A 25,000-nucleotide genomic window follows, 5' to 3' on the forward strand; every position below is an offset into this window, starting at 1 on the left:
AGCTTTAGCCCGGTCGGGCTGGGCAGCAAAGGGCTGCTTAAATACTCATCTGCTCCTCCTCTTGGACCGCTAGCGCTGGCCATAGCTATCGCTTGACAGACCCACCACGCCACCATACACATACTTTTTTTCTTCTTTTTCAAATCTTCGGATCACGTGCGTGCCGAACCGTGGAGTGGGATCGGTTCGGATTACGGATCAACCGTGATCCGCTGCACCACTACTGTCGACCATAATATCCTATTAGAGCGATTAGAACATGCTGTAGGTATTACAGGTACTGTGCTGCAGTGGTTTGTATCATATCTATCTAATAGACTCCAGTTTGTGCATGTAAATGGAGAGTCCTCTTCACACACTGAGGTTAATTATGGAGTTCCACAGGGTTCAGTGCTAGGACCAATTCTGTTTACATTATACATGCTTCCCTTAGACATTTACACTGCTATGCAGATGAGGTCCATCTTTACTGTGTGTGTGTTATCTGGCTTCATGGACAGATAAACCTCCGATTTCCTGTTTCTTTAACTTAATCTTTAAAAAGCGTGTGTCTCTTTCTCTCTGCAGGACACCGTGTCAAACAGGGAGTGCTGCGGCGTCATGTGCAAATGTTCAGGACATGAAGGCATCCGTGGCTCTCGGGGCCCCCCGGGGTCAAAGGTGAACTGAAATATTCACGCCTTTTAAGTCCAAACAGAATAACAGAGACTGTGCCAGAAGCATTAAAGAGGCCGGACTGCTCTGAGAGCAAACAGACGCTTTCATAGTTAGAAAGTGGCCGGGTTTATATTTCAAAGTGAAGCAGGAGCAGTGTTAAAGATATACTGTTACACAGGGAGGGGGGGCAGAGGAATGTCGGATTAGTATATAGAAGAGAAAATATTTGAAAGAGGAAAAAGAAGAAGGAAAAACAGGAAAGGGGGCAGAACTGGATGCTTCCTGGGGGTTTTTCAAACCTTACTCAGACTTAGTGAAGCAGCAGGCGAACATTAGGAGGCATGGAGGCAGGAAGCTGTCTGTCTGTCTGGCCTTTGAAGGTTTCTCTTCTCCTTTTTTCTGAACCGTCACCTGTGTTTTTAAAAACAGGGCGCGGTTGGGCAGAAGGGTCACCCCGGCTTCCCCGGAGAGGAGGGCCTCGCTGTAAGTGCTTCTTCATTCGCTTCATACACATCATCTGCACACATGCCTCATCATCTTCAAACCAACAGCGTCTCTGGTTGCTCTCAGAAGATATGCTGCTGGAAAATATATTTGTTGTGTCAGCGTCTCCATCATGAGTCTTTCTCCACAGTTTTACGTCACTTTGAAGTGTTGTTGAGGACAAAAAAGACGTTTAAATAAAGAGATAAACATCTGTGAAAGTCGTCTCTGTGAGTCAAAACGGACCAATAGCGTCACTCTGTCTGCCACCTGCTCAAACGTGAATCCTAAACCATCATCTGCGTCTTTCGCTGCGTCGCTGCTCACTCTGTCTGTGTGTTGCAGGGCGGGAGGGGTTTACCTGGACCGAGCGGACCTCAGGGACTCCAGGGATGCTCGGGAATCAGAGGACAGAAGGTAGAGGCGTGCCGCCAAAATGTCCTGGAGCAGATCTGCCAGAAGCCAATGTTGCTGATGTGTGTGCGTTTGTGTGTTTGCAGGGCTTCAGAGGGCTGCGAGGAGAAAGGGTGAGTTACTCAGGAATGTAGGAGGAAGCACAAACACTCACGTCCTGATAAAGTCTCACAGAAGACTTTTCTTCCACCGCTGCAGGGCGAAGACGGAGAGGACGGGCTGAGCGGAGTGGACGGAGAACAGGTACAGAGAACACAGCTTCCTCCTGATCGCCTTCATCGTCAGGTATCTCTGCGATCTGTAGCGTGAGAGATCACGATGCATAAACAGGAAGGATGATGTCAGCCGGCCTGACAGATAACGGGAAACCTGAGTCACACCAACGACTGAATCTCCACATTTCTGCTTTCTTTGTTTCTTTTCCCAATAAACTGGTAACTAAACATACTGAATAATTATTCTAGCATCACTGAAATATTTAATAAACATTTGATAAATTATTATGTTGTGTCATAGCTGCTGGAGGCTCAGCGTCCTCTGTTAACCCAAAGTAAAAGGTTCATATGAGCAAAATCGCACCATCGTTTGTGTGTCATCAACACCATTACGTCTCCTTTAGTCTTTCATCCACTCAGCAAGATAAGACCCCCGCTTTTAATTTGAAAGGTCCATTTCTGCTAACGGCTGCCTCTGCAGAGACTCTGGTGTCCAGCTCAAATTCAAATTTTATTTGTCACATGCACAGTCATACACAGTCATGCACAGTCATGCACGGTCATGCACAGTCCGATATGCAGTGAAATGCTTAGCTGTTGGGCTGCAGCTGGTGTTGGTGGTCCAGGTTCGCCAGCCAGAACCGGCAGCACTGGGAGATCTGGTTCCTGAGCTCAGGACTACCAGCTGCAGTGCATCCACAGCTGATGACTGCTCTTATATGTCAGCACTGAGTCAGTGTAGTTTCACGCTCCGCTCGGCTGCCATCACAAACATCATTTACTTCTGAGGCAGATCTTTTTCCAAAGTCTTCCTTTGTTCCCCGGCAGCTGCAAACATCCTGATAACGCTGCAGCGCAGATGAAGTCGGCGAGCTCTCACACAGACGTCAAAGCTCTCTGAAACGGCCCTGCAACACCCAGCATGTCAGCTGCTTTTCCTGCCTCGACGGTCAACTTTCATTTTCATCATGCATCAAATGTTGATCATATTACAGCCACCATAAAGATTATTAGTAAACAGCCTGAAGAGTCGGCGACAATGATCCAAAGGTTCAGATTTGACTCACTGATGGAGAGACGGCGACGAGTTTCTGTCCTCGTCATGGAGGAAACGAGCGGGCGTCTCAGGAAGGGAGCTGATTGGGGGGGTTTCCATGCTTAATGGCATTCCTGTGTTTCTGTGTCGGCAGGGAGTGACGGGAGGGGATGGAGCCCGAGGAGAGAGAGGACACCCCGGCAACCCGGTAAAAGAAAACAAAACTATATAATGTTATTTTAACATCAATACTTTATACAACAATTTTCAAATGAATTCTGAATTTCACTGGAACCAAGGATGAGGCAGCGGTTTGGTTTGCACCGTTGGAGGTTGTTTGGACAAACACATTTAAAAGTGACTCACAGGGATAAAGGTGGGAGAAAAAGTGTGAACTAAAAGGTATTTTATTAACAGTAGAGGTTTGAATTCAAATACTGCACACTTCAAATGTTTGTTCGCGTAACGACCGACCTCCTTAAAGAAACTGTCAGAACCGAACACGAGACCCTCAGGAGAGCAGTTAGCCCGCGGCTAACACATGTGATGCTAACAGACCCAGACTGAGCCCTGAGGGATGCCTTAACACGAGCACATACAGATGTTAGCATCAGTTCTGAAACATCTGTCGGTTTAAGATGAGAGGTTCCTGAGAGCAGCCAGATCAGTTAGTAAGAGTGTGACAATCAAAGGGGTCAAAGGTTGCTGAGCTACAACCGCCTGTATCATGTCATTAGCGTGTTTTGGTAAAGCCGTCTCGGTGTCTTTAGAAATGAGGCTGTGATGATCTGTCTGTGAGGTTCTCAGTCATCCAGGTCATCGTAGTCAAAGGAGCTTGCAAAGAAAAGCGTCTGGACTTCTTTAAGTTACTTGAAGACGTTTCACCTTCATCCGAGAAGCTTCTTCAGTTCTAAGGTCAAATGGTGGAGAGTCCCAGATATAAACCTAGTGGGAGTTTCCCCCACAGAGGGACAAAAGGACCCCCTGATGATCCTCTAATCGCCTGAGCCAAGGTGTGGAACTGGGTGTGGGTCCCAATCAGCCAGAGTTTCAGGTGAGCTCATTGTGAAACCTGGCCCCACCTTATCATGTGATTTCCTGAGGTCAGATGGCCCAGGATGTGAGTGGGCGTTAAGGCGTCTGGGGAGGGATCTCAAAACTGGATTATAGATGGCAGAGAGTTGGTGTCGTAAACCACCGCCTCTGTTCAAAGATGGTCGCTCACAGTGGACATAGATGGCTTCTTTCACTCCTCTTTCAAACCATCTGTCCTCTCTGTCCAAAATGTGAACATTGGCATCCTCGAAAGAGTGACCTTTGACCTTTAGATGCAGATGGATGCTGAGTCTTGTCCTGTGGAGGTGGCTCTTCTGTGTTGTGCCATGCGCTTGTGAAGTGGCTGTTTGGTCTCTCCAATGTAGAGGTCTGGGCATTCCTCGCTGCTGTACAGCAAACACCACGTTGTTAAGTCTGTGTTTTGGAGTTTTGTTTTTCGGGTGAACCAGTTTGTGTCTGAGTGTGTTGCTGGGTCTGAAGTACACCGGGATGCTTGGAGAAAACTCTGAGTCTCTCTGATACAGCGGCTACAGAGGGGACGACAGTGTTGGGCTTCAGGCTTAGATGGAACATGTTGTAGGGTCCTGAGGCTGTAATGATCCGAAACAGTGGGATTTTTTTTAAAGTTGAGGAATGATGCTGGTGGTTGCTGACCTCTGACCTTTGCTTATACTGACGGGCTGAACTGTTGTCCTCAGGGTATCCCAGGAATTAGGGGGGAGACGGGGGTGAAAGGACAGCAAGGACTGAGAGGAGATCCGGTGAGTGTCAAACATTTCCTCGTCTTCTCTCGTCTCTCCTCCTCTGAACTGTTTTTGGCTTTTTCGTGTTTTCTCTCCTGCTTACATCAACGTTTCTTCTTCTTTGGTGTCCTGTCTGGCAGCTTCTGCACTCTGAATTGTGATGTGGATGCACGGCGACGCCGAACACATTTTGCTTTTCCAAGAGCAGATACATGTAGCTCCTCTAGTTCATGTTTATTTATTCATTTGTTTGTGTTATTATATGTGCAACAGCACGGACAGGCAGGGGTAGAATAAAAGGATGCACAGAGACAGCAGCCCCCCCCAAACCACCACGAGAGCAGGCCAACGACCACATCAGAACATCCAGCCACGCACCCTGGGACCAAGAAGCGCCCTAATCCCAGGGAGGGGCACAAGTGTCCCACAGGGGGAAGGGGCGTGGGCGTGGGGGGCACACTCTTCTTCTGTCCCGTATTTATTGAAGCAAAGCTTTGAGCTGTCGGGCTTTTTAATAGCAAACTGTGATGAAACCCAGACAGCCAGGATGTCCGTCTCACAAAGTTTTTAATAAATGTTTGCATGAAGAGCAGATTAAAGTCATCAAAGTCATCGGCGTGATTGTGAAACACACAAACAAACAGCAGAGTTCAGATGTGACGCGAGGCGAGCTGCCACCGACCCACACACTCAGACTAACCGCAGCCCATCTGCCATCACACAAAGTTTTTAATAAGTGTTCGCATGAAGCGCAGCTGGGCCACAGCTGGAAGCTGACTGAGTTTAATCTGTGGCTTCATCTTTCTGACAGGGACAACCGGGGGCCGATAACACCTCGCCCGGAGCCAAAGGAGACCCAGGAAACCCCGGCCTGCCGGTGAGACACGTCCCAGAGCAGACGCTGGTCGTCCTGCAGACGCAGCAGAAATGTGTCTCTGAGGTTTCTTTAACAGATTCCTGCTGCGTCTGCACGTCTGTCTAAAGAGCGTGCTCGTGTCATCGCTGTCTCAAATCCCTGCACTGAAGTGTGATGTGTTCAAATCCACAGGGAGCACCCGGGCAGGACGGCCGGTTCGGAGAGTCCGGAATCGTCGGGAACCCGGTGAGCTTCTTCATTCTCAGCACGAGGAGCAGATCTTGTTATTCCAGGATTATTAGAGCAGCAATGCTGCGCTGTACTCTCATGTAATACTACTGCTGACCACAGGATGGCGCAGCGAGTCGAGCACGAGACACTAACTAGCATTAGCTCAGCGTTCACACAGATCTCTAAAGTTAGCCTGCTTCTGGCAGCTGGACGAGCTTCAGGTTAGCTGGAAGTCGTCTCTCACTCACTAAACCTTCTGAATGAACTTCCTGCCAGCTCGTTATGAACGCTGTTTTCAACTATCTGTTTTTTGACCAACGTTAACCTGCCTGGATGGGAGTCTTAGTCAGGCTTAACTCTGGAAAGTCTTCCTCCCTCCATCCTCACACGCCCAGAAACAGCTTGACTGAGTGAAATCTGCAGCTGAGCAGCTCCAGAAAGCATCCCATAATTCACTGGGGCAGAAATAGGAATGCCTGCATCACAGCCTGTCATGTGATCGTGTATAAATCAGTGATGCTGTAACACAGCGGTCCCCGGGCCTCGGACCGGTACCGGTCCGTGAGTCGTGAGACTGGAGTGTGAAATGTCTGGTTTTCAGGGTTTTTATCGTTTTTATCGTTTACTCGGTTTTCCTGGGTCTTTTCACGTGTGTTATGAATAAATCTTCTTTATTTCGGTACCGGTACTAGTTTGATTTTGTTGTATTTATCCGCGACACCTTAAAGGCCGGTCAGTAAAAATCTTGTCAGGCATGAACCGGTCCGTGGCGCAAAAAAGGCTGGAGACCACTGATGTAACAGCTGTGAGATTATTGATCAGATATGTGGACTTCTCCTTAGGGACAAAACGGAAGACGGGGACGACTGGGTGACCAGGTAGGACACTGCAAACGTGTGTGTGTGTGTGTGCATGCGTGTGTGTGTGTGTGTGTGTGTGTGTGTGTGTGCAGGTTTAGGCATCTTTGTGAGGACAGAAAATTGGCGTGCCACTGTACCTGTGGGGACCAAACGTCCTCACGGGCTTGAAGACATTTTTACGCTCAAAATGTTGTTTCTGTGTCAGGGTTACAGTCCACTAGATGTCCTCACTAAGACATGAAAACGAGAGTGTGTGTGTTGTCTGCAGGGTGCAGCTGGACCACCTGGAGATCTGGGACCTGAAGGCAGCCCAGGTGGTTCTGGTCCACAGGTGAGCCTTCAGGGCAGGAAGAGTCACACTTAATGTGCGCATGCTGCTGCTGCTAACACGCTAACCTTCGTCTCTGCAGGGTCCCGGAGGGGTCAGAAGTCAGCCTGGCCCGAGAGGAATCCCCGGCCTTCCTGGACCTCAGGTCAGCTGATCATTTATTGAAAAAGTTGATTTTCATTGTCTTGCTATGGCTGCAGCCATCTCCTCGAGCTGTGAGGTGAACACAGAGTCACCACGGGAGCAGCGAAATGAGAAGAGGAGCAGACTGATTGGTGGATGGTTTCATGGTTTCATGGTTTCATGGTTAGGGTTCAGGTGCTCATTCCTGAAGCTCGGCTCCCCGCTGCTGCTGCAGCTTCAGTCTGAGGAGGCCACCCAGAGCTGCTGCAAACGCCGATGAAACGTTTGATGTTCTTGCATCACATTTGGTAAAGTTGCAGATCAGCCTGGTGGGATCAGCTGGCTCTGGGACTGTTGTTCAATCTGGAAGTTTAGATTTCCCTCATGACGGCTTTGTGGTAGAAACGTCTCGTTTCAGCAGTTTGCACCTTAAACAGTGGATGTGTGTTCAGCTTCTCCCAAAGACCCTGAACCGTGGAGTCTGCTCATCATGACGACCTGAACCTGGATCTGCCCTTCATTACACAAACACACTTATGAAAGCTGCAGAATCACGAGCTGCAACACAGAAACGGTCGATTTCCAAATCCACGGCCTGGTTTGTGAGTCTCTGGAGACGCTGAGGTTTTCGTTTCTTCATCCTCGTTAAGGCTCGTTTCGCTGTGGGCTCATTTTGTGGTCGTCACATTTGACGCCTTCATCGCTGCGTTTCATAAATCCCGAGTGTGACGTCGCTGCTGCAGCTGCCAACATCTGGACCTCTGCGGTCTGGGCCGATCTTCCCTGAAGCTTCTGTCATGTCGTCACTTTAGACGACACATCTTAAAAAAGTCCTCTCGTTAAATGCTCGTTGGTGACACATAAGTGTCCCAAAGCTTTACATAGGAACTATTTTCTTCCAGCGTATACATCCGCCAACCAAAAGAGTCTACAGCTTAGCGCCTGCTTACTCATCGATATATTCATTCATTTCTGATGAGCTGAGTGGTCAGTAAGAGAGAACAATGCAAATGCCAGGAAGATGCACAATAATGTAACAGAACAGAACAAATATAACAAAGAGTGAAACACGTTTTATGTGTAACCAGGTCCTGCAAAGACGCTGCTGCTGAGATGAAGAATGTAATTTTCGGTACTTTGAGCTGTGCGGTCTGTTATTTAACAAAGCCGTCGTCCGTACAGCCGGACACAGCCGGACACAGCCGGAGGCACCGACGCAGACGTTTGAACAAGCGGCCTGTCCCCACAGCGCCACGAGTCTGTGACCGCTCAGCGTCAGAGGAAACTTTAAACAGAACTGATCCAAGTTTAGTCTGGAGGCAGCTGTCGCTGTGTTTGCTTCGATCACCGCGTCGTTCAGCCATCGAAAACACCGACAGACAGGTCGAGTTCGGCCCAGAGGAACGTCTGCTCGACTCGTTCAAACGCAGCGTCTCAGTCTCAGCTTTAACTCTTTTACCAGACGCTCAGTCCTGAGCTGCTGTTAGAAAGTCCAAAGAGGAAATCTCATAAAAAGTCAGTGAGGAGCTGCCGAGCGGAGATTTGGGACCAATGAAGCTCAGATTTATCACTTGGCAGCTCGGCGGCGTCCATGTTTACTCTTCACCTGTTTGGATAAGCGCCGTTAAAGTTGATAACGAGCGGAGATTTATGTGAGGCTCTGTGACCGACGGCAGTTTTCTACTGTCCGCGGTGCATTCAGGGATAATCAGGTAAAAGGGAACTGTGTGTGGCTCTGACTCTGCTGGTTTTTCCTCCAGGGTGGACCAGGTCCCGCTGGAGACCCGGGATTACCTGGACGGATCGGTGGTAACGGACAGAAGGTGTGTGACATCATCATCGTTTAACATCTGATAAACAATCGTCCCGCTTCACATCAGATAAGATCACATTCATGAGATTAGCTGACGAATACTCCACGAGGTCAGATGAAGAGATTACAGGGGACAGGAAGTTCATGCACGTACATCCATACAGGGTACATGGGGGGGCGTGGCCACCACAATGTCATCAGCTTTAATTGTGAAGCCTCCAGGTTAGCCTTCTAACCACAGTTATTGGTTAATGCCAGCTGGCCTGGTTATCAGTCTGAACCCACACGTGTAGAGCCAGTGGGGGGTTAATCCAGTTGGTGTGAAGGGGGAGGTTATCTTCACCATGACAACCTGTTGTTGCTGTTAAAGGGCCAACCAGGAGATCCCGGTGATAAGGGCGCACCGGGACCAGACGGACCCCGAGGAATGCCGGTAAGGAGCCGCGAGCCTGCTCTGTTCAGATACAGTTTGATTGGATGTCAGTGGCGCTGACTGTCTGTGTTTCAGGGTCAGGACGGTCGGGATGGTTACGGAGCCGCGGGACCCCGAGGTGCAAAGGTGACCCTTCATAATACACCGTCGTGCTAGATCTCTGCTTCACATTCACAACAATGTTCACAGTTATGAGGATTTCTTGGCGTCTCTTGCAGGGCGATCCCGGTTTCCCTGGTTACCCCGGTCTTCGGGTGAGTTCACAGCAGATCAGGTTGAATCCATCCTGGCATTAAATCGCAGTAAACACACAGACAGGAAATGAAGGCGGCGTGCTGGGAACGGATCAGAAACAAGTTCGGATCCAAACATCGGAGCGGGCTGCGGAAACGTTTTCAGGCTAACAGAAGTCCACCGAGTTCAGGAGCTCACAGAGCTCGATGCTGCGAACACAAAATAATCTGTGATTCACGTCTAAGCTGAGCAGAAACACCTGCAGGTGTAAAACTGATGTGTGATTGTGCTGCTCGCTCTGAGAGCGACGCAGTGAAGTCGGCCTTTTGCTCTCTCACATCATTCAAACGGACGCAAACAGCAGGTGCTGCTCGTGGCGCGGACCAATCAGAATGGACCTGTGAGCTCAGCGGGTTCAGAGGTTTCACTGCAAACGTATCAAAGCTGCACTGAAACTTCAAATACTCAGACGGTAGCACAGAAACACTGTTCAGGATGTTTCCACAACGGTCCAATTACGACTGTTTCTCTGTTAGTAGCCAAGAAACTTTAATGTTTGCGGTCAAATAAACTTTTATTTCTGCTGTTGGACGTGTTGAGGTGGGAGTCTGTGGGCCGGACCGCCTGCTGGAGCCTCTGCTGGTGCTGCATGGTTGCAGCCAGGACTTTAACCTGTTACTGCTCCTGTAAAACGAATACAAGCCTGCCGACACTGGTGGCTCATAAACACCTCGCCGTGCTGCCTGCAGCTTTCTTTTCACACATTCATACACAAAAGGTTGACAGCAGAGCATCACTGAGCTCTCACAGCTTTGTGGTAAAGTCGACTGGATCCTTTTCAAGGATTTATAAAAGACAGGCCGCCTGAATAAATAAATTTCAGTTTTACTCGCTGGTGTTTGTTCAGAAGCTTTTGGAGGCCGGAGATAAGAACGCTTGTTTATTCTTGGGATGAGTGTGGTCAGGAAGTTGACTTGAGGGCTTGTTTGGATTTGTCAGAGATGCGTTACCTCACGAGCCGTGTTTCTTTCTCTGCAGGGCGAGGAGGGGCTGCAGGGACCGAAAGGATATCCAGGGCCCAAAGGGAACCGCGGCCGGGGGGTGAGAGTCCACTGCTCAGATGACTGACTCAAGCTCGGTCTTTGAGTCCGTCAGTGACGTTTGTTCTTGATCCGGTCACGTAGGGTAACGCTGGTTTGCCGGGAGGGTCGGGAGTCCCCGGAGAACCGGGATATCCGGGACACAGGGTGAGTGTGGAAAAGCTTTAGAAAGCTGCCGACTTCACGCTGCACAAACTGAGCGCCTGGAGCCAGAAAGATCACTGGATGTGGATTCATTTATAAGAAAACTTTAGTTTTCCTCTAAATCGATTTCGTCCTCTCTTACAACGATAAAGGAAAATGTATTTTTTACCCAAACTTAACTCTAACGGTTAGTTTAAACAGGCGCAGAGGTATTTCTGTCCTTTACAGAGCTCACGCAGCGTTTGGCTGTAGCTCAGGTCACCTACTAACCAAACGTTGGTGGTTCAGTCCTCGTCTGCTCCGCTCTGCAGGCCAAATATCCGTGTGCAAGATCCTAACCCCAAGCTGCTCTCTGGTGCTTCCATCGGAGTGCAAATGTTTGATAAAAGACTTTAAACGAAAGGGTGAATGAGGCAAAATGTGTCAAGATCTTCGTTTGTTTGATGTCATCAAATGTGAGGAACATTCTTCTGTCATGTTAGTCAGATATCACACTGTTCGCAGGGCCCCCGAGGTTCTCCTGGAGGCAAAGCCATGACTGTAAGTCCACCTTAAACCCACCTCAGCCACATTAAGGAAACATTAGTACAGGATGTAATCACAGGTCTTTCCTTTTGACTCAGGACTGTCAGCTGATCACCTACATCAGGGACAACTGTGGTAAGACTTCCTGACATCCTCACATCATCTCAGGAAATGAAACCTGCACGTGTCTAAATGCTGTTTGTTCTCCCTCCAGTTTGCTCTGCTGGTACGTGTCTCCACTCTAACAGTCAGGTATCGTGGTGAGTACGGCTCAGCAGCCGTGTCCACAGACTGGATCAAAGATGGACGCAGCTGCACTCAGATTCAGCACAGTGTTGTTGTTGTGATTCTTCTCCTCAGGATTTTTCCTCAGTTATTGCTGTCGTTAGTGTCCGGATGGTGAAAAAGGTTTTCTTAACCTCCTCGGACCTGCGTCCACATGTGTGGACATCACATTTTGGGACGTCTAGACGAAAATAATTAATTTTTCTCAACAAGGCCCTGATATCCAGTTACGAGGACATTATACTGCCACTGTTCTATCAACATTTAAAACCAATGTCCTCACATGTGGCTCTTATTTGTCTCAGAAACAAAAATTAGGTTAAAAAAAAAAATCTGGTAATTCTTTGTTTTTACAGTCATCGGATCCCAATCAGCCCAAATATCAAAGAGAAGTTTAAAATGCTGCCATGAAAGAGTTTTGGTCTTAGGAGGTTAAAATAATTCTAAGAATGTATGAAAGCTACAAACAAAAGAAGTTTCCGACCATCTGGATGAAACATCGAATCTTCTGGTGTTTGGTGAGTCTGTGGATCTAAAGCATGTGTGGGTCCGTGCAGATGTGTGGGTCCGTGCAGATGTGTGGGTCCGTGCAGATGTGTGGGTCCGTGCGGATGTGTGGTTTCCGTGCGGATGCGTGGGGTCCGTGCAGATGCGTGGGTCCGTGTGGGTCCTGTGCAGATGCGTGGGTCCGTGTGGGTCCCGTGCAGATGCGTGGGTCCCGTGCAGATGTGTGGGTCCGTGCAGATGTGTGGGTCCGTGTGGGTCCCGTGCAGATGTGTGGGTCCGTGTGGGTCCTGTGCAGATGCGTGGGTCCGTGTGGGTCCTGTGCAGATGCGTGGGTCCGTGTGGGTCCCGTGCAGATGTGTGGGTCCCGTGCAGATGCGTGGGTCCCGTGCAGATGCGTGGGTCCCGTGCAGATGTGTGGGTCCGTGCAGATGCGTGGGTCCGTGCAGATGCGTGGGTCCCGTGCAGATGCGTGGGTCCCGTGCAGATGTGTGGGTCCGTGCAGATGCGTGGGTCCCGTGCAGATGCGTGGGTCCCGTGCAGATGCGTGGGTCTGTGTGGGTCCCGTGCAGATGTGTGGGTCCCGTGCAGATGTGTGGGTCCGTGCAGATGTGTGGGTCCGTGCAGATGCGTGGGTCCGTGCAGATGTGTGGGTCAGCTGTGAATATTTCCACCCCTGATAAGCTCTGCACCCGACAGGTCTCTGTACTGGAAACACACACGTCTCTCTCTGCACCACTACAGTGGTCTTTGAGCATCTTTGACTCATTCGCAGATGTATTTTTTTTAATTATACAAACTTTGCACAAAGAGCGGTGCAGGTCCAATCACACGCGGCATGCTTGGTGTCAGGCTGCAGCTTGTGTTGGGTTTGTTGCACTACTTAGAAACCTGCTGGGCAGCTGTACTGGTGCCCAGTATCCACCACAGCCACCTCTTAGCTCAGTTTCTGCTCAACCCAAAAATCTTTCTCCTTTCAAACGTAGGGAAGAAAGCAGCAGTTTTACAACAAAGAAACAATCAGCCAAACACAGATTTCCTGTGTGACCTCGACCTGAAACACTTTCATTAGAAAGTATATTTAAGTATAATTAAGTATATTTAACCTCCTAAGACTCTTTCATGGCATGCATTTTTAATTCCCTTTGCTATTGTGACTTTATGGTGTTTGATAGAAAACTATAAAGTCACAGTTGAGCAATGATGCACAGGAGCAAAATGAGAAACAACAAAACGGCTCCTTTGAAAGCAAAGCTGAGTATTTTTGTCTAAACAACCCAACATCTGACGTCCCCATATGTGGGCGCCAGGTCCCAGCAGGTTAATGAACTGTTTTTTATTTTTACGGCTTCACTGCAGAAACCAGGAGCACCAGGTTGTATCTAAGAATTACACAGATCATATGTGAGAGTCTGTGATTCAAACTTGGGTTTCGGGCACAAAGGTAATAAGCGTCACTGCTTCACAGAGTGAATGGGTTAAATGCAGAGAGGAATTTCCCCACGGGGATCAATAAAGTATGCATTATTATTATAAGACGAATTGTTCCTTCAGCAGCACCAACATCCACGTGTTGACTGTCTCGGTCCTTGTTTAGTCTCCGATGGTATAAGAGCAGCTTTGCATGAGCAAACAGAGCTGAGGCTCATCAGTGTGGACGTTAGCATGAGAGGCGTTTACAGCCTCCCTTTGATAGATGCTGCTGGGACTGCTCACCTTTACCCCGACTCGTTTAGCTCTACAGTTTGTTGTAAAACATCCTTTATGTAAACAGATTCGTATAATCCGATATAAACGTGACGCCAACCTGGTCACCGATGAACGGGCGGCTGCTGAAAGTTTAACACAAGCTCCTCTTTGCCCGTCAGATCGGTCAGCGTGCCCGGCCTACCCCACCGAGCTGGTGTTCGGTCTCGACATGTCTGATGACGTGACCCCGGGGGACTTCGGTAGGCAGCGCTCCGCCCTCCTCTCCCTGCTGAATGACATCAGTATCGCAGAGAGTAACTGCCCGCACGGCGCACGTGTCGCTGTGGTGGGATACAACACCTACACCAAGTACCTGATCCGCTTCCAGGACTACCGGCGCAAGGCACAGCTGCTAGAGGCCGTGAGGAACATCGCCCAGGAGAGGACGTCCAACAAACGGCAGCTGGGCGCCGCCATGCGCTTCGTGGGTCAGAACATCTTCAAACGAGTCCGAGCAGGAATAATGATGAGGAAGGTGGCCGTCTTCTTTTCTAGCGGGCCTACAGAGGAGGCTAACGACATTGTAACGGCCATGATGGAGTACCGGGCCCTCAACATTGTTCCAGCGGTCATCTCTCTGAGGAACACTCCCGATATCGAACAAGCGATGCAGGTAGGTGACATTTACCTGCAGCTACCTGCAGATGTTTTTCATCCAGATGTTGACTGCGTCAGGATAGAGTCCGTCTCTTCAGACTGTTTTGCCTTCGAGTTGCACATTAGCACAGGACTAAAGGGATCGCAGCAGTTTTCCCAATCCCTGCTGAAGCTGGAAAACTGATTACAAAATCCAACAGGAAAGTGGAGCGGTGTCAGCAGTAGGCATGAAGAGGGAGCTGAGCCAGAAGACCAAAGTCTCTGGAAAGAACCACATCACGAGGAAGATGAAGATGCGTTTCCTCTTTAGGAGACATCTGACGATAGTGCTTGATGTGCTGCTCCTTTACTTCAAACAAACTTCTTAAATAAAGCCTCGTTTATACCAACTCTGCCACCATTTAGATTCCCAGAAGGCTCTGAACTCTTGGAGGGAAAATCCACTTTCTGTATGAGACACCAACACCAGAAATGATGACGTCAGCGCATCGAGTATAAAAATATCTGTTAATGTCACAGCGACTCCTGCAGCTACCACGGAAACTTGAAGAGTTTCTGTGGAGCAGGAGGAGTCCCAGGAATCACGTTTGTGGCCTTGACCAATGATGTCTCATGTTGCTGAGACGCTCCTGCTCTGTACAGACATCTACTCACTGTGTTTCTGGCCCACCCATCTGTACACCCAGAAATGCTTACAGGTTACATGACAGTGAGGTCCCGTTTGGTACGTTCTGCCTCTGCACACATAAAGACCACAAAACAAATGTCCAGACCATGTGAAAAAAACAAGTCCAAAGTATGTCCTTTAACATGGGTTGGGTCATTAACCCACTGAGCCAGGTTAAAAGAGTCCGTTAAAGCAAGGAAGTCTTTAGCAAATGGGTCATCCTTACAGCAAGTGTGTATGTTAAAATCGCCAACAATGAGAACACAACCATATTTAAAAAGAACGGAGCCTAGGAGATCAGCAAAGTCCGTGATAAAACATTTGCTATATTTAGGCGGTCGGTAAACCACCACGCAGAGTGTGGTCGTGGATGCATCTCCAATAACTGGACTTCAAAACTAGAGTAGGTAGGTGAGGGTAGCTGCCGAACTGCATATGAATTTTTAAAAACCGAGGCTACGTCGCCACCCCTACCAGACCGGTGCAGGGGAAGAGAAGGTGCCTAAGTTAACCAAAAAGGAGCTGTCAGCGAGGTGTGATCTAAACCAGTCGAGGGCAGTGCCTCTAACACCCGCAGTGAGACTAGTCTTAATAATAAGATGTTATGGTCCACCATATCAAAAGCCAAAGAGAGGTCCAGTAAAACTAGGACCATAGAGCGTCCAGTATCAGTGATTACAGGAATATCATTAAGAACTCTAACCAACACCGTTTCAGTGCTATGCAATGGCTTAAAAGCAGATTGAAATTTCCAAGTACGCCTGGAGCTGGGAGGACTAGTCTCTCCAGGATGTTGGACAAGAACGAGAGCTTAGAGACCGGTCTGTAGTTTGAAAGGTCATAACAGTCAGAGTTTCTTTTTCTAAGAATCGGGTGGACTACAGCACGCTTAAAGGCCGAAGGAACAGCCTGAGAGCAAGGAAAGGGTCATAAGAAATAGGATACTAGGTCCGATTACATCAAGACAGTCCTTAGCTATTCGAGATGGAAGAATGTCAAGCACAGCATTGGTGTTATTCATTTGATCAACTAGCCGCTTAAGAGACAAAAGTGACCCAGGCTCAAACTGGTGGAAAGTTGAAATGCACTCAGGAATGGGGAGAGGATATAAAACAGGGGGAAGGGAGGACTACGCCGCCACTCCTACCAGTAAGCTAAAAGCGACACAGTCCGATGGAAGAAGATCGGAAAAAGGGATGAACTCACCAGGAAGAATCCAGGTTTCAGTCAGGAATAAAGCATCAACCCCATTAGTGGAGAGGAAGTCGTTTAAGAGAAAAGTCTTATTGACCAGCGGCCTGACATTAAGCAATGCCATCCGTATCCTAGGGGCTAAATCGCCACAGGTGGTGCGTCGTAGGACACTTAGGTTGCTTCGGCAAACGTTGGAGCGATGTTATCCAAACCCGAGCAGGAAAACATGCCACAGGAAGGGCAAGGTAGAGTTCATGGTCAGCCGAGCAGATCCAACGGTGGGTGAGCAACTTAGCATCAGAGCACTCCTGGAAGGAGGGAAAAAGATCAAATGTCCAGGCTGGCATGTGGGTAGCCTGTGGCTCTGGCTGTAAAGTAGACCCTGAGGCGAACGCGATGGCCACTCCTTCTACCGCGTTTCCTGTAGCGTTTCTTAGTTAGGAAGAGGTAGGTGGAAGAAGCCGGTCGGAGGGTCCAGTTGGGGCGCGGTGGCGTCGCCCAGATTCCAGCAAGGATCAGCCCGAGAGGAATGGGAGAGTCTTAGATTTAAAAGTGTTGGCCTGTCGTATGTAATCAGTGCTCAGCCATTAGATGAGCATACAACTAAAAGGATCAAAAATACAATGCCAAGGTCCATAAAAGAGCGTAGAGAGGGTAGAAAGCAGCAAAACAGACACAGCCGAGGACGGCAAGCCATGTGCACCGGCGCCATCTTGACTGTAGTTTGCACCTGTATGAATCAGTACAATTAGTTCCTAGTTAGAAGCTGTCTGACAAAGTAAAGCAGGCTAGAAGATCACATCACACCAAGACCTGCAGAAGCAGCTGAAAACAAAGTCAGCCTGTAAGGTCACAGAGACATTTCTGAGGCTGTGAGACTCCACGGGGAGAGCCATAATCCACACATGGAGAAAACCTGGAACATGCTGAACCTTCTCAGGAGCAACTGGACAACCGAAAGACTCCAAGAGTGCATCAACGATTCAACCAGGAGGTCACAGAAGAACCCAGAACAACATGGCCTCCGTGGGAGCGATCCCAGGAGAAAACTACTTTCTCCAGGAGAAAGTAAAGCATGAGCCAATGATGGTGCACCTCCAGGACCGCTCTGCTGTCCTTTCATTAAGATCAAACTAACACATTTCACACGTGGAAACATCAGGACAACATCCGGCTCTGCAGAACAAACAGCCGATGCTTCACTGCGAGCATCTCTCTGCAAACAAAGGAAGCTCAGATTTAATCGCTTAAAATCGTCTGTGTCTGAACAACGATGTCTAATGAGTCGATTTCATTGTAACCTTGTACTCAGCGCTTTGTTTAATGTTTCCCATCAGGTTGACGACTCGAGAAACTTTGTGTTCACGGTGCTGGGAGAACGGGCCACTGGGCTCAGGACGGTCAGGAACTGCGCCATCTGCTACGGTAAGCATCATTTTCTGCTCGGATCTTTCGTCTGACTTTTCATGGTCAACGGCGTAGAGACAAGCAGAACGCTGCCAAACTAGTACTGACTCCTTGTACATGAAAAATGAGACCACTGCAGTCTTTTTGCCAAAGAACATGTTTTCAGTCCACAGTGATAATAAATGCATAATGAATGATCTGATGGATCTGTGCACAGTGTTTCCTGTTGACCTTTGAACCCATCAGCGCTGGCTGATATCAGAGCACACTGTTAGACCTTCCATGAGGTTCAATGATTAGAATATGCTGGCGTCTTTTCTAAGTGCTTCTGTGCCACAGCATCCTGGTTCCTGTCGAGTAGTCCAAGATCTGATGTGCACAAACACGACGGGTCGCTTGTAGCTTCCTGTCATCAGCATCACGCTTTCTGATGTCACCTCTGTCTCTGCAGACCCCTGCAGGCGTGCAGAGGAGTGCGCCTTCATCCAGGAACCAGTGCTGCCTCAGCAGGCGGATGTGGACCTGGTCATGGTGCTGGACAGCTCCAGGGAGATCCAGGCCGATGAATACGCCGGTGCCCGGCAGCTGCTGAGCTCTGTGGTGGAGCAGCTGGCCGTGAGTCCGCAGCCCCGCCGAGCCGGCCGCCAGGCCCGAGTAGCTCTGGTCCAACAGAGCGCCAAGGTGGAGTTCGGCCTGCAGACCTACCAGAACGCTGGAGACATGAAGACGTACATGATCCAGAACATGCAGCAGCAGGGCGGCTCTTTGGCGCTGGGACAGATGCTGGACTACACCCTGAGGGAGGTGCTGCTGAAGGCCGGCCAGCCGCGCAGCAAGAGGGCCATCCTGACTGTGGTGGGCACCAAGACGGCCTACAGAGACCAGGCCAAGCTGCGCTACATCTCCCAGAAGGCCAAGTGTGAGGGGGTGGCGCTGTTTGTGGTGGCGGTGGGTGATCGTTACGACCGGACGGAGGTGGAGGCGCTGGCCAGCGTGCCGATACAGCAGCACCTGATCAGACTCGACAGGCTGAAGGCCGACGAGCAGGGCTACGCCCAGCGCTTCATCAGGGTCTTCCTCTCCGCCCTCAACAGTAAGATGTTTCCCATCTGCAGCAGTCAGATCAGATCAGTGTTCTGGAACACCTGAAGGAAGGGGTTAACTTCCTTCAGGTGTTTCCCGTTTCACCGCATATCTCACCATCACTGTTTTTGTCCCGTGATTGTTTCAGAGGGAGTCGCCTCGTATCCTCCTCCCTCTCTGAGGCGAGCATGTGACCAGCTGGGCGGCCAGGAGGGAGGACAGATATTCATAACGGGGTAAATCACACACTCGCATCGCCATCACGTGGGCCTCAGCTAAAACGAAAGTTTGCAGCTCCTGAAATTTCTAACTCTTGGTTGATGTTTGACTTTGGGAGAATCAAGAAGAGTTGTTGTGCTTTAGGAAGCTGAAAGGCTCTCACATGGTGATAGTGTGTCCACACATGTGGTCGCTGTGTTCAGTCAGGGCGTGGCACAGGTGGAGGACGAGTTTGGAGAGGAGGTGGAGGAGGACTTCCAGGAGCAGACCGGAGGACAGATTCAGACCGAGCAGCTGGACGTCATCGACACTCTGATCAGAGGAAACGGCCAGAAAGTCGTCTCTGACACGCACGTCAAAGGTAACCACACACACGCCGCACTCACACTGCTGCAGGTGAAGGACTGCTCTGACAACGTCTTACATAATGGCAGGGGTACATGACCTCTGACCTCTGAGGTTCAGCAGGAAAAGATTGTTTATTTGTCACATGCACGGTGTACTGACACGCTTCACTGTGCAAAAACAGAACATCAGACACAGTAAATGTCGTCGTGTGCAGGGTTCAGACTAACTTCAGCAAATCTGCCTCTTTTCATTGAAGTGTGTACAGATGTTCTCTCCTTCAGCAGCTGCACAGATGTGGTGGGCATGTCGCGTGTCGTGTATGCTTTAACCTCGTGTCTTTGTTCGACTGCATGAGCAGCGGGTCTCAGCCACAGACTGTACATAAAAGACGGACGTAGCCTGCATTCTCTCAGAGGCGGTAAAAGCAGCTCAAGGAGGCGGAGCATCATCATGTACAGGAGCTCGTTGTGCTCGTTTGTCAGCCATGATGGATGACAGAGCTGATGATGGCGTAAAGGTTGCTAACAGCAAAACTGGCTCAGGTGGATAAACTTCTGGGGTCCGTTCTTTGTACCTCGCTAAGTAAGTTAGCTGGATTTGATTGTTGACGATTTCGCGTGATCTTGGATCGTTCCGAAGCTCATCCGGGACTTGCTGTCATAGCAACAGATCCGTAAGCGTAAACCTGCTTGGGAGCAGGCTTACTTTATGTAAACAGGATTAGATCGCGGCCACTCAGGTATGTCCGCTTCATTTATACGAAAGCAACAGCGACATTTTTCCGCTGTTTTTCCATAAATAAATATTATCAATGTAACTAAAGATAATGCAGTATTTGATTCTTTTATTGATTTCATACAGATACATACAGGTCATTTCCTAAAAAAAGGGAAATGTACTATTAATCATTCTATTTCATGTATTTGATTATTTCAGATGTAATTCATATTTTAGAGTAGTAATAGTAAATTACTTCGTGTAATCAAGATGAGAGATCACGGCTATAAAAGCGAAGGTGGATTTGGGAAGTCTGTCGCAGCCATGTCCTGTCCGTTTGTACGCGAGCAACCCATTGCAGAAGGTGCAAGATTGATAAGGAGAGTTTTCAGAATTTTCAGAAAGAGGATATAATATAATATAATATGATATAATGTAATATAATATAATAAATTACTTACGAGTTTAATTTGTCAGCAACTTTCTGCCAGCCCTCTCTCCTTGCTTTTGCAGCCTTTGCAGTGTTCCCTTGCGTTTTAATTAAACTCTGAAACTCCTGAAATCCCTCAATCAAGAGTTCTTGCTCTGCTGCCGAAAAATACTGAGCGCGCTCCTTCGACATTTTCGCCGACCAATCAAAGGGTTGCCGATCAATGTTTCTACTATCGATGCGTAGCCCCTTTTAAGCCACCCAGTGATCTCACATTACTTCATCCAGCTGTACTAATCGTCAACAACAGGTGTGTTCGGAGAACCGGAATAGCGAGCTCAAAGTTGGCGCGATGATTTGATCTTGGATGTAGTAAGCGAGGTACGAAGAACGGACCCCTGGTTTCAGAATCTGAATCCCAGCGTTGCAGCCGACTGCTCCGTCTCCATCTTTATGTTTGAAGGTGTTTCTTAAACGTTGGGGAAAAATTGGCACTGACTTTGACTTTCTCCCAAAGCTTCCTCCTCCTGAGTCGCCCCCTGCTGGTCATCAGAAGGAATGCAGGCGTTCAGTCGGTCTGTGCTGGAGCCGCTGCCTGTTTGTAGTAAATGTGTGTGTCCTGCTTTCAGCCCGGTGTCAGCTGCCCGCTGATATCGGCAACCAGTGTAAGAAATACGCCACAGCCTGGTTCTTTGACACAAACGTCGGTGCATGCTCTCGGTTCTGGTATGGCGGCTGCGGCGGCAACGCCAACCGCTTTAGAACGGAATATGAATGTTTCCAGACATGTGGGAACCAGCGTAAGTCCAGACTGCACACAAACTGCCCGCTCCACGTCTGTGGACCCACTAACTTCTGCTATCAGCGGACCGCTAACAGCATCCTCTGCGTGTTGCTTCCTACTAAAGTCCTCTGTGGTCGCACTGATAACACGCCCTCTGTTACTGCTGTCCACGCCCAGACTGTCTGCACACGGACATGCATACACATGTATGTACGTGGGGGACAAAGGTCACAGTAAAAGCGACGCTCTTCTTCTCACATGCCAGTACTTCCTGCTCAGTGACAGAACACGCCGACCTGTGAGAAGCCCTCATCGCTGCTCGACTGCACAGTTATCGCCTCTCTGACTTTACTGTCGTCTCTCGCAGATCCCAATGTGGTGGAGAAGACTCCGCCTACCAGCTTTGTCTCTAAAGGTAAGACAGACGAGCACACAGCTGTGAGAGCTCACACACGATGTTTGTGCCAATAAAGTTAAAAAAGGCAGCGAGAGAGAAGGAAAGAGGAGGAGCTACTTCCCGGTTGTTCTAACAAGGACGAGTGTGCATGTTGAGATGTTTCTAATATCCGTCTCTTGTCCTCCAGATTCCTGTGTCCTCCCTCAGGACCAGGGCAGCTGCGACAACTACACGATGATGTGGTTCTTCGACGCCGCACAGAAGGAGTGCGCTCGCTTCTGGTACGGCGGCTGCGGCGGCAACAAGAACCGCTTCCTGACGCAGGAGGAGTGTCAGAGCCTGTGTGGGACGAAGATCAGATGAGGAGGACGAGAGCGTCACGGCTGAACACGCATAAGGAAACCTGCCGAGGCCACTCAATGAATTAGTCACAGCATTTACCCGCCCGCCCTCCCCCGCCGCCATCAGGGAAACAGCTCGAACGCTTTCAGTCATGTGTCGCCTGCTTTTTGTTCGTTTACGCGCATGTTCGATTTAAAGAGGCCCAGAAAGGTCACAGGAACGATCGCCTAAAGTCTCCGTGCCAGCAGGTGTGACCTGTAACAGCTGACGGTCGCTGCTCCTCGCACTGGTTTGTCCTCGTTCACGTTAGGAAACAGAAAAAAGTCAGACATACAAATTCGGGACTTGCAGTTTGTACAGTTAGCCTCAGTCAAAGAGGCCACGCCCCCTGTAACGCTTTAAAACAGGCTGGAAAGGTTTAACGTGCGATTCTATGGCGACTCACTCGCTGCTGCCTCTGCTGGGCACAGGAGAAATTGCAGGTTGGTGCTCGTTCTCGGTGCTGTATCATAATCCAGCTCACAGGAAACGTTACTGTGACCTTTCAGGGCCTCCGTAGTTTTCCCTCCAGAGCACATCCCGTTTCCCTCACAGACCCCGCCCACGCTCCTTTCCCTCCAGTCAGGTGCTACTTTTTATAAATCAGGTGGAGGCTGATGTGAGAACTTAAGACTTGAGTGAAGTTAACGTGTTGATGTGTAATTTTCCGTGAACCTGATGATTAAACACAAAGTGAAGCGTGTACGTCATCGCTCCCACAGACGGGACCGTGATGACTTCCTGTAACTCTCAGCTGTCACACGTCAACGATGGTTTAAGAAAATAAAATGATCTCAAGTGTCCGTCTGACTTCCTCTTTGTGACCAATCAGGAAACAGCCACGCTCTCTGATCACGTGGTCTGTGTGTGTGCGTCCGTGTGTGTGTGTGTGTGTGTTTGTGTGTGTGTGTCTGTGCGTCTGTGTGTGTGTGCGTCTGTGTGTGTGTGTGCGTCTGTGTGTGTTTGTGTGTGTGTGTCTGTGTGTGTGTGTGTGTCTGTGTGTGCGTCTGTGTGTGTCTGTGTGTGTGTCTGTGTGTGCGTCTGTGTGTGTTTGTGTGTCTGTGTGCGTCTGTGTGTGTTTGTGTGTCTGTGTGCGTCTGTGTGTCTGTGTGCGTCTGTGTGTGTTTGTGTGTCTGTGTGCGTCTGTGTGCGTCTGTGTGTGTGTGTGCGTCTGTGTGCGTGTCTGTGTCTGTGTGTGTGTGTGTGTGCGCGTCTGTGTGTGTCTGTGTGTGTCTGTGTGTGTTTGTGTGCGTCTGTGTGTGTGTGTGTGTGTGTGCGCGTCTGTGTGTGTCTGTGTGTGTCTGTGTGTGTTTGTGTGCGTCTGTGTGTGTGTGTGTCTGTGTGTGTGTCTGTGTGTGTCTGTGTGTGTTTGTGTGCGTCTGTGTGTGTGTGTGTCTGTGTGTGTGTCTGTGTGTGTCTGCGTCTGTGTGTCTGTGTGAGAGAGAAACTTTTTATTTAAAACTGTAAAAAAATGAAGACATTTAAATGCACCAACACACAGATTCTCGTCTTCATATCTTAGTCGGGACATGTAATTGACCCTGACCCCGACACTAAACACTGTGAGTCTAAATAACACCTTCAATGTGGCACTTTGGGCCCCACAAAGACGTCTAAACAGGTTCACGTGCACACAGAGTTTTCAGGTCTCACTCAGTTTGCTCGTTTCACACATGATGGTTTTATTTTCACACACACAGATTCTGCTGGTTTGTGGAGCTCTGACAGTGTTCGATGCTTCTGAGCATCGTTCAGGTGAGTCATCACAACGAGACAGGAAGTTTACCTCAGGTGACTAATCTGTGCTCCTGATGTACGCAGTCCTTTTGTTAATAAAACACTTTCAAATGAAGCAAGAAGAACATCACACTCAACAGCAGTTCCCGAGTTGTGGATGGGGACCCCTGGTGGGCTCTGCAGGAACAACGTGGAGCTCAGCTGGAGGCGTCGCTGACGCTCCGATTTAAAGAAGCTGAATTACACCTGCACATGGAAAACTGAACTAAAGATGAATCAAAACAAGACTACATGTCCCATAATGCAACTCAACAGATTTACATATCCCTAAATCATCAGCGCAGCTATCAATCGTGGTTCTGAAAATCAGGTTTCCTTCGTATCCAGGCAACAAGACTTCAGAGTGAGAAATGGCGTGTTCATCTGGCAGGAGCGAGATCAGCTGCACACCTGCACTTCCTGTCACCTGACACTGACGGACATGAAAAGCACAAACTAGTCGTCAGGGCTCAGAGTCTACAGCAGAGCATTTCACTTCCTGTTTGAACCACGTCTCGTGATGATGATGTAACCGTGTTCATGGGGAACAGGAGCGTGTGTCCATAAACACACCTCCGTGCGTGCGTGTGCTGTGATGTCATCGGGGGCCCTCATTTCCAGACTTTGACGATGCCGTCTCTGGACGAGGTGACAATGAAGCCCTGCGTGGTCTGGAAGGTGGCGATGTCCGTGATGATGTCGTGGTGACCTAAGGGGAGGGACTCCGGGCCGCGGCGGGGCGAGTCCTCCACCACGCCGCTCTTCTGTTTGCTGTGGATCTCCTGCAGAGACGGCAGCGTTCAAAGGTGAAAGCAGGAAGTGCGTGTGCGTGTGTGCATGTGAATGTGCGTGTGTGTGTGCATGTGTGCACGTGAGTGTGCGTGCGCGTGCATACCTGTACGACCTCGGTCCCTTCGATGATCTTGCGGCTGTAGAGGACAGACGGGCAGTGCAGCGAGTCGTTGGCTCCGCCCGCCACAATATACGACCTTTCCGGATACGCCAGGTCCCAGAACCTGAACGGAGGTCAACAGAGGTCAAAGGTCGCTCAGAGAAACTTCCAGAAAACTGTTAAAGGAACAGAGCCGTGAGCTCGTCCTGCTGCCATGTTTGATGTTCTGTGGGTCACAGAGCGGCGCTTACACCTGAGCGTCAGCTGACCCGATGACCCAGCGGTGTCAGCTGCACAGCTACGACATCATCTCTCCGTG

The 25,000-nt window shown here is 49.4% G+C and overlaps 2 protein-coding genes across 4 annotated transcripts in view; one reads left to right on the forward strand and one right to left on the reverse strand.

Moving 5' to 3' along the window:
* Positions 1-22,816, forward strand: part of col6a4a (collagen, type VI, alpha 4a) — a 59,375-nt gene extending 36,559 nt beyond the window's left edge. The window contains 29 exon segments of the mRNA XM_087848595.1: positions 568-660; positions 1,087-1,140; positions 1,486-1,557; positions 1,641-1,667; positions 1,753-1,797; positions 2,960-3,013; positions 4,560-4,622; positions 5,416-5,481; positions 5,653-5,706; positions 6,534-6,569; positions 6,820-6,882; positions 6,962-7,024; positions 8,763-8,825; positions 9,186-9,248; positions 9,324-9,374; positions 9,467-9,502; positions 10,521-10,583; positions 10,667-10,729; positions 11,231-11,266; positions 11,350-11,386; positions 13,891-14,402; positions 17,585-17,672; positions 18,106-18,747; positions 18,886-18,973; positions 19,160-19,317; positions 19,320-19,352; positions 21,057-21,251; positions 21,603-21,650; positions 21,820-22,816. Of these exon segments, the coding sequence (XP_087704721.1) occupies positions 568-660; positions 1,087-1,140; positions 1,486-1,557; positions 1,641-1,667; positions 1,753-1,797; positions 2,960-3,013; positions 4,560-4,622; positions 5,416-5,481; positions 5,653-5,706; positions 6,534-6,569; positions 6,820-6,882; positions 6,962-7,024; positions 8,763-8,825; positions 9,186-9,248; positions 9,324-9,374; positions 9,467-9,502; positions 10,521-10,583; positions 10,667-10,729; positions 11,231-11,266; positions 11,350-11,386; positions 13,891-14,402; positions 17,585-17,672; positions 18,106-18,747; positions 18,886-18,973; positions 19,160-19,317; positions 19,320-19,352; positions 21,057-21,251; positions 21,603-21,650; positions 21,820-21,995 (3,042 nt within the window). The 3' untranslated portion in view covers positions 21,996-22,816.
* Positions 22,817-23,670: 854 nt separating this feature from the next.
* The window catches only part of pik3r4 (phosphoinositide-3-kinase, regulatory subunit 4), a 13,972-nt gene continuing 12,642 nt past the window's right edge, over positions 23,671-25,000 (reverse strand). For all 3 annotated transcript variants that reach the window (XM_087848596.1, XM_006805579.2, XM_087848597.1), the window contains 2 exons: positions 24,685-24,805; positions 23,671-24,571 (listed from right to left, as the gene is read on the reverse strand). In XM_087848596.1, the coding sequence (XP_087704722.1) occupies positions 24,401-24,571; positions 24,685-24,805 (292 nt within the window). In that variant the 3' untranslated portion in view covers positions 23,671-24,400. The remainder of the gene's footprint in view (positions 24,572-24,684; positions 24,806-25,000) is intronic.

Source organism: Neolamprologus brichardi, chromosome 11 (genome assembly GCF_056152115.1).
Source record: "Neolamprologus brichardi isolate AB-2024 chromosome 11, ASM5615211v1, whole genome shotgun sequence".
Lineage (NCBI taxonomy): Eukaryota > Metazoa > Chordata > Actinopteri > Cichliformes > Cichlidae > Neolamprologus > Neolamprologus brichardi.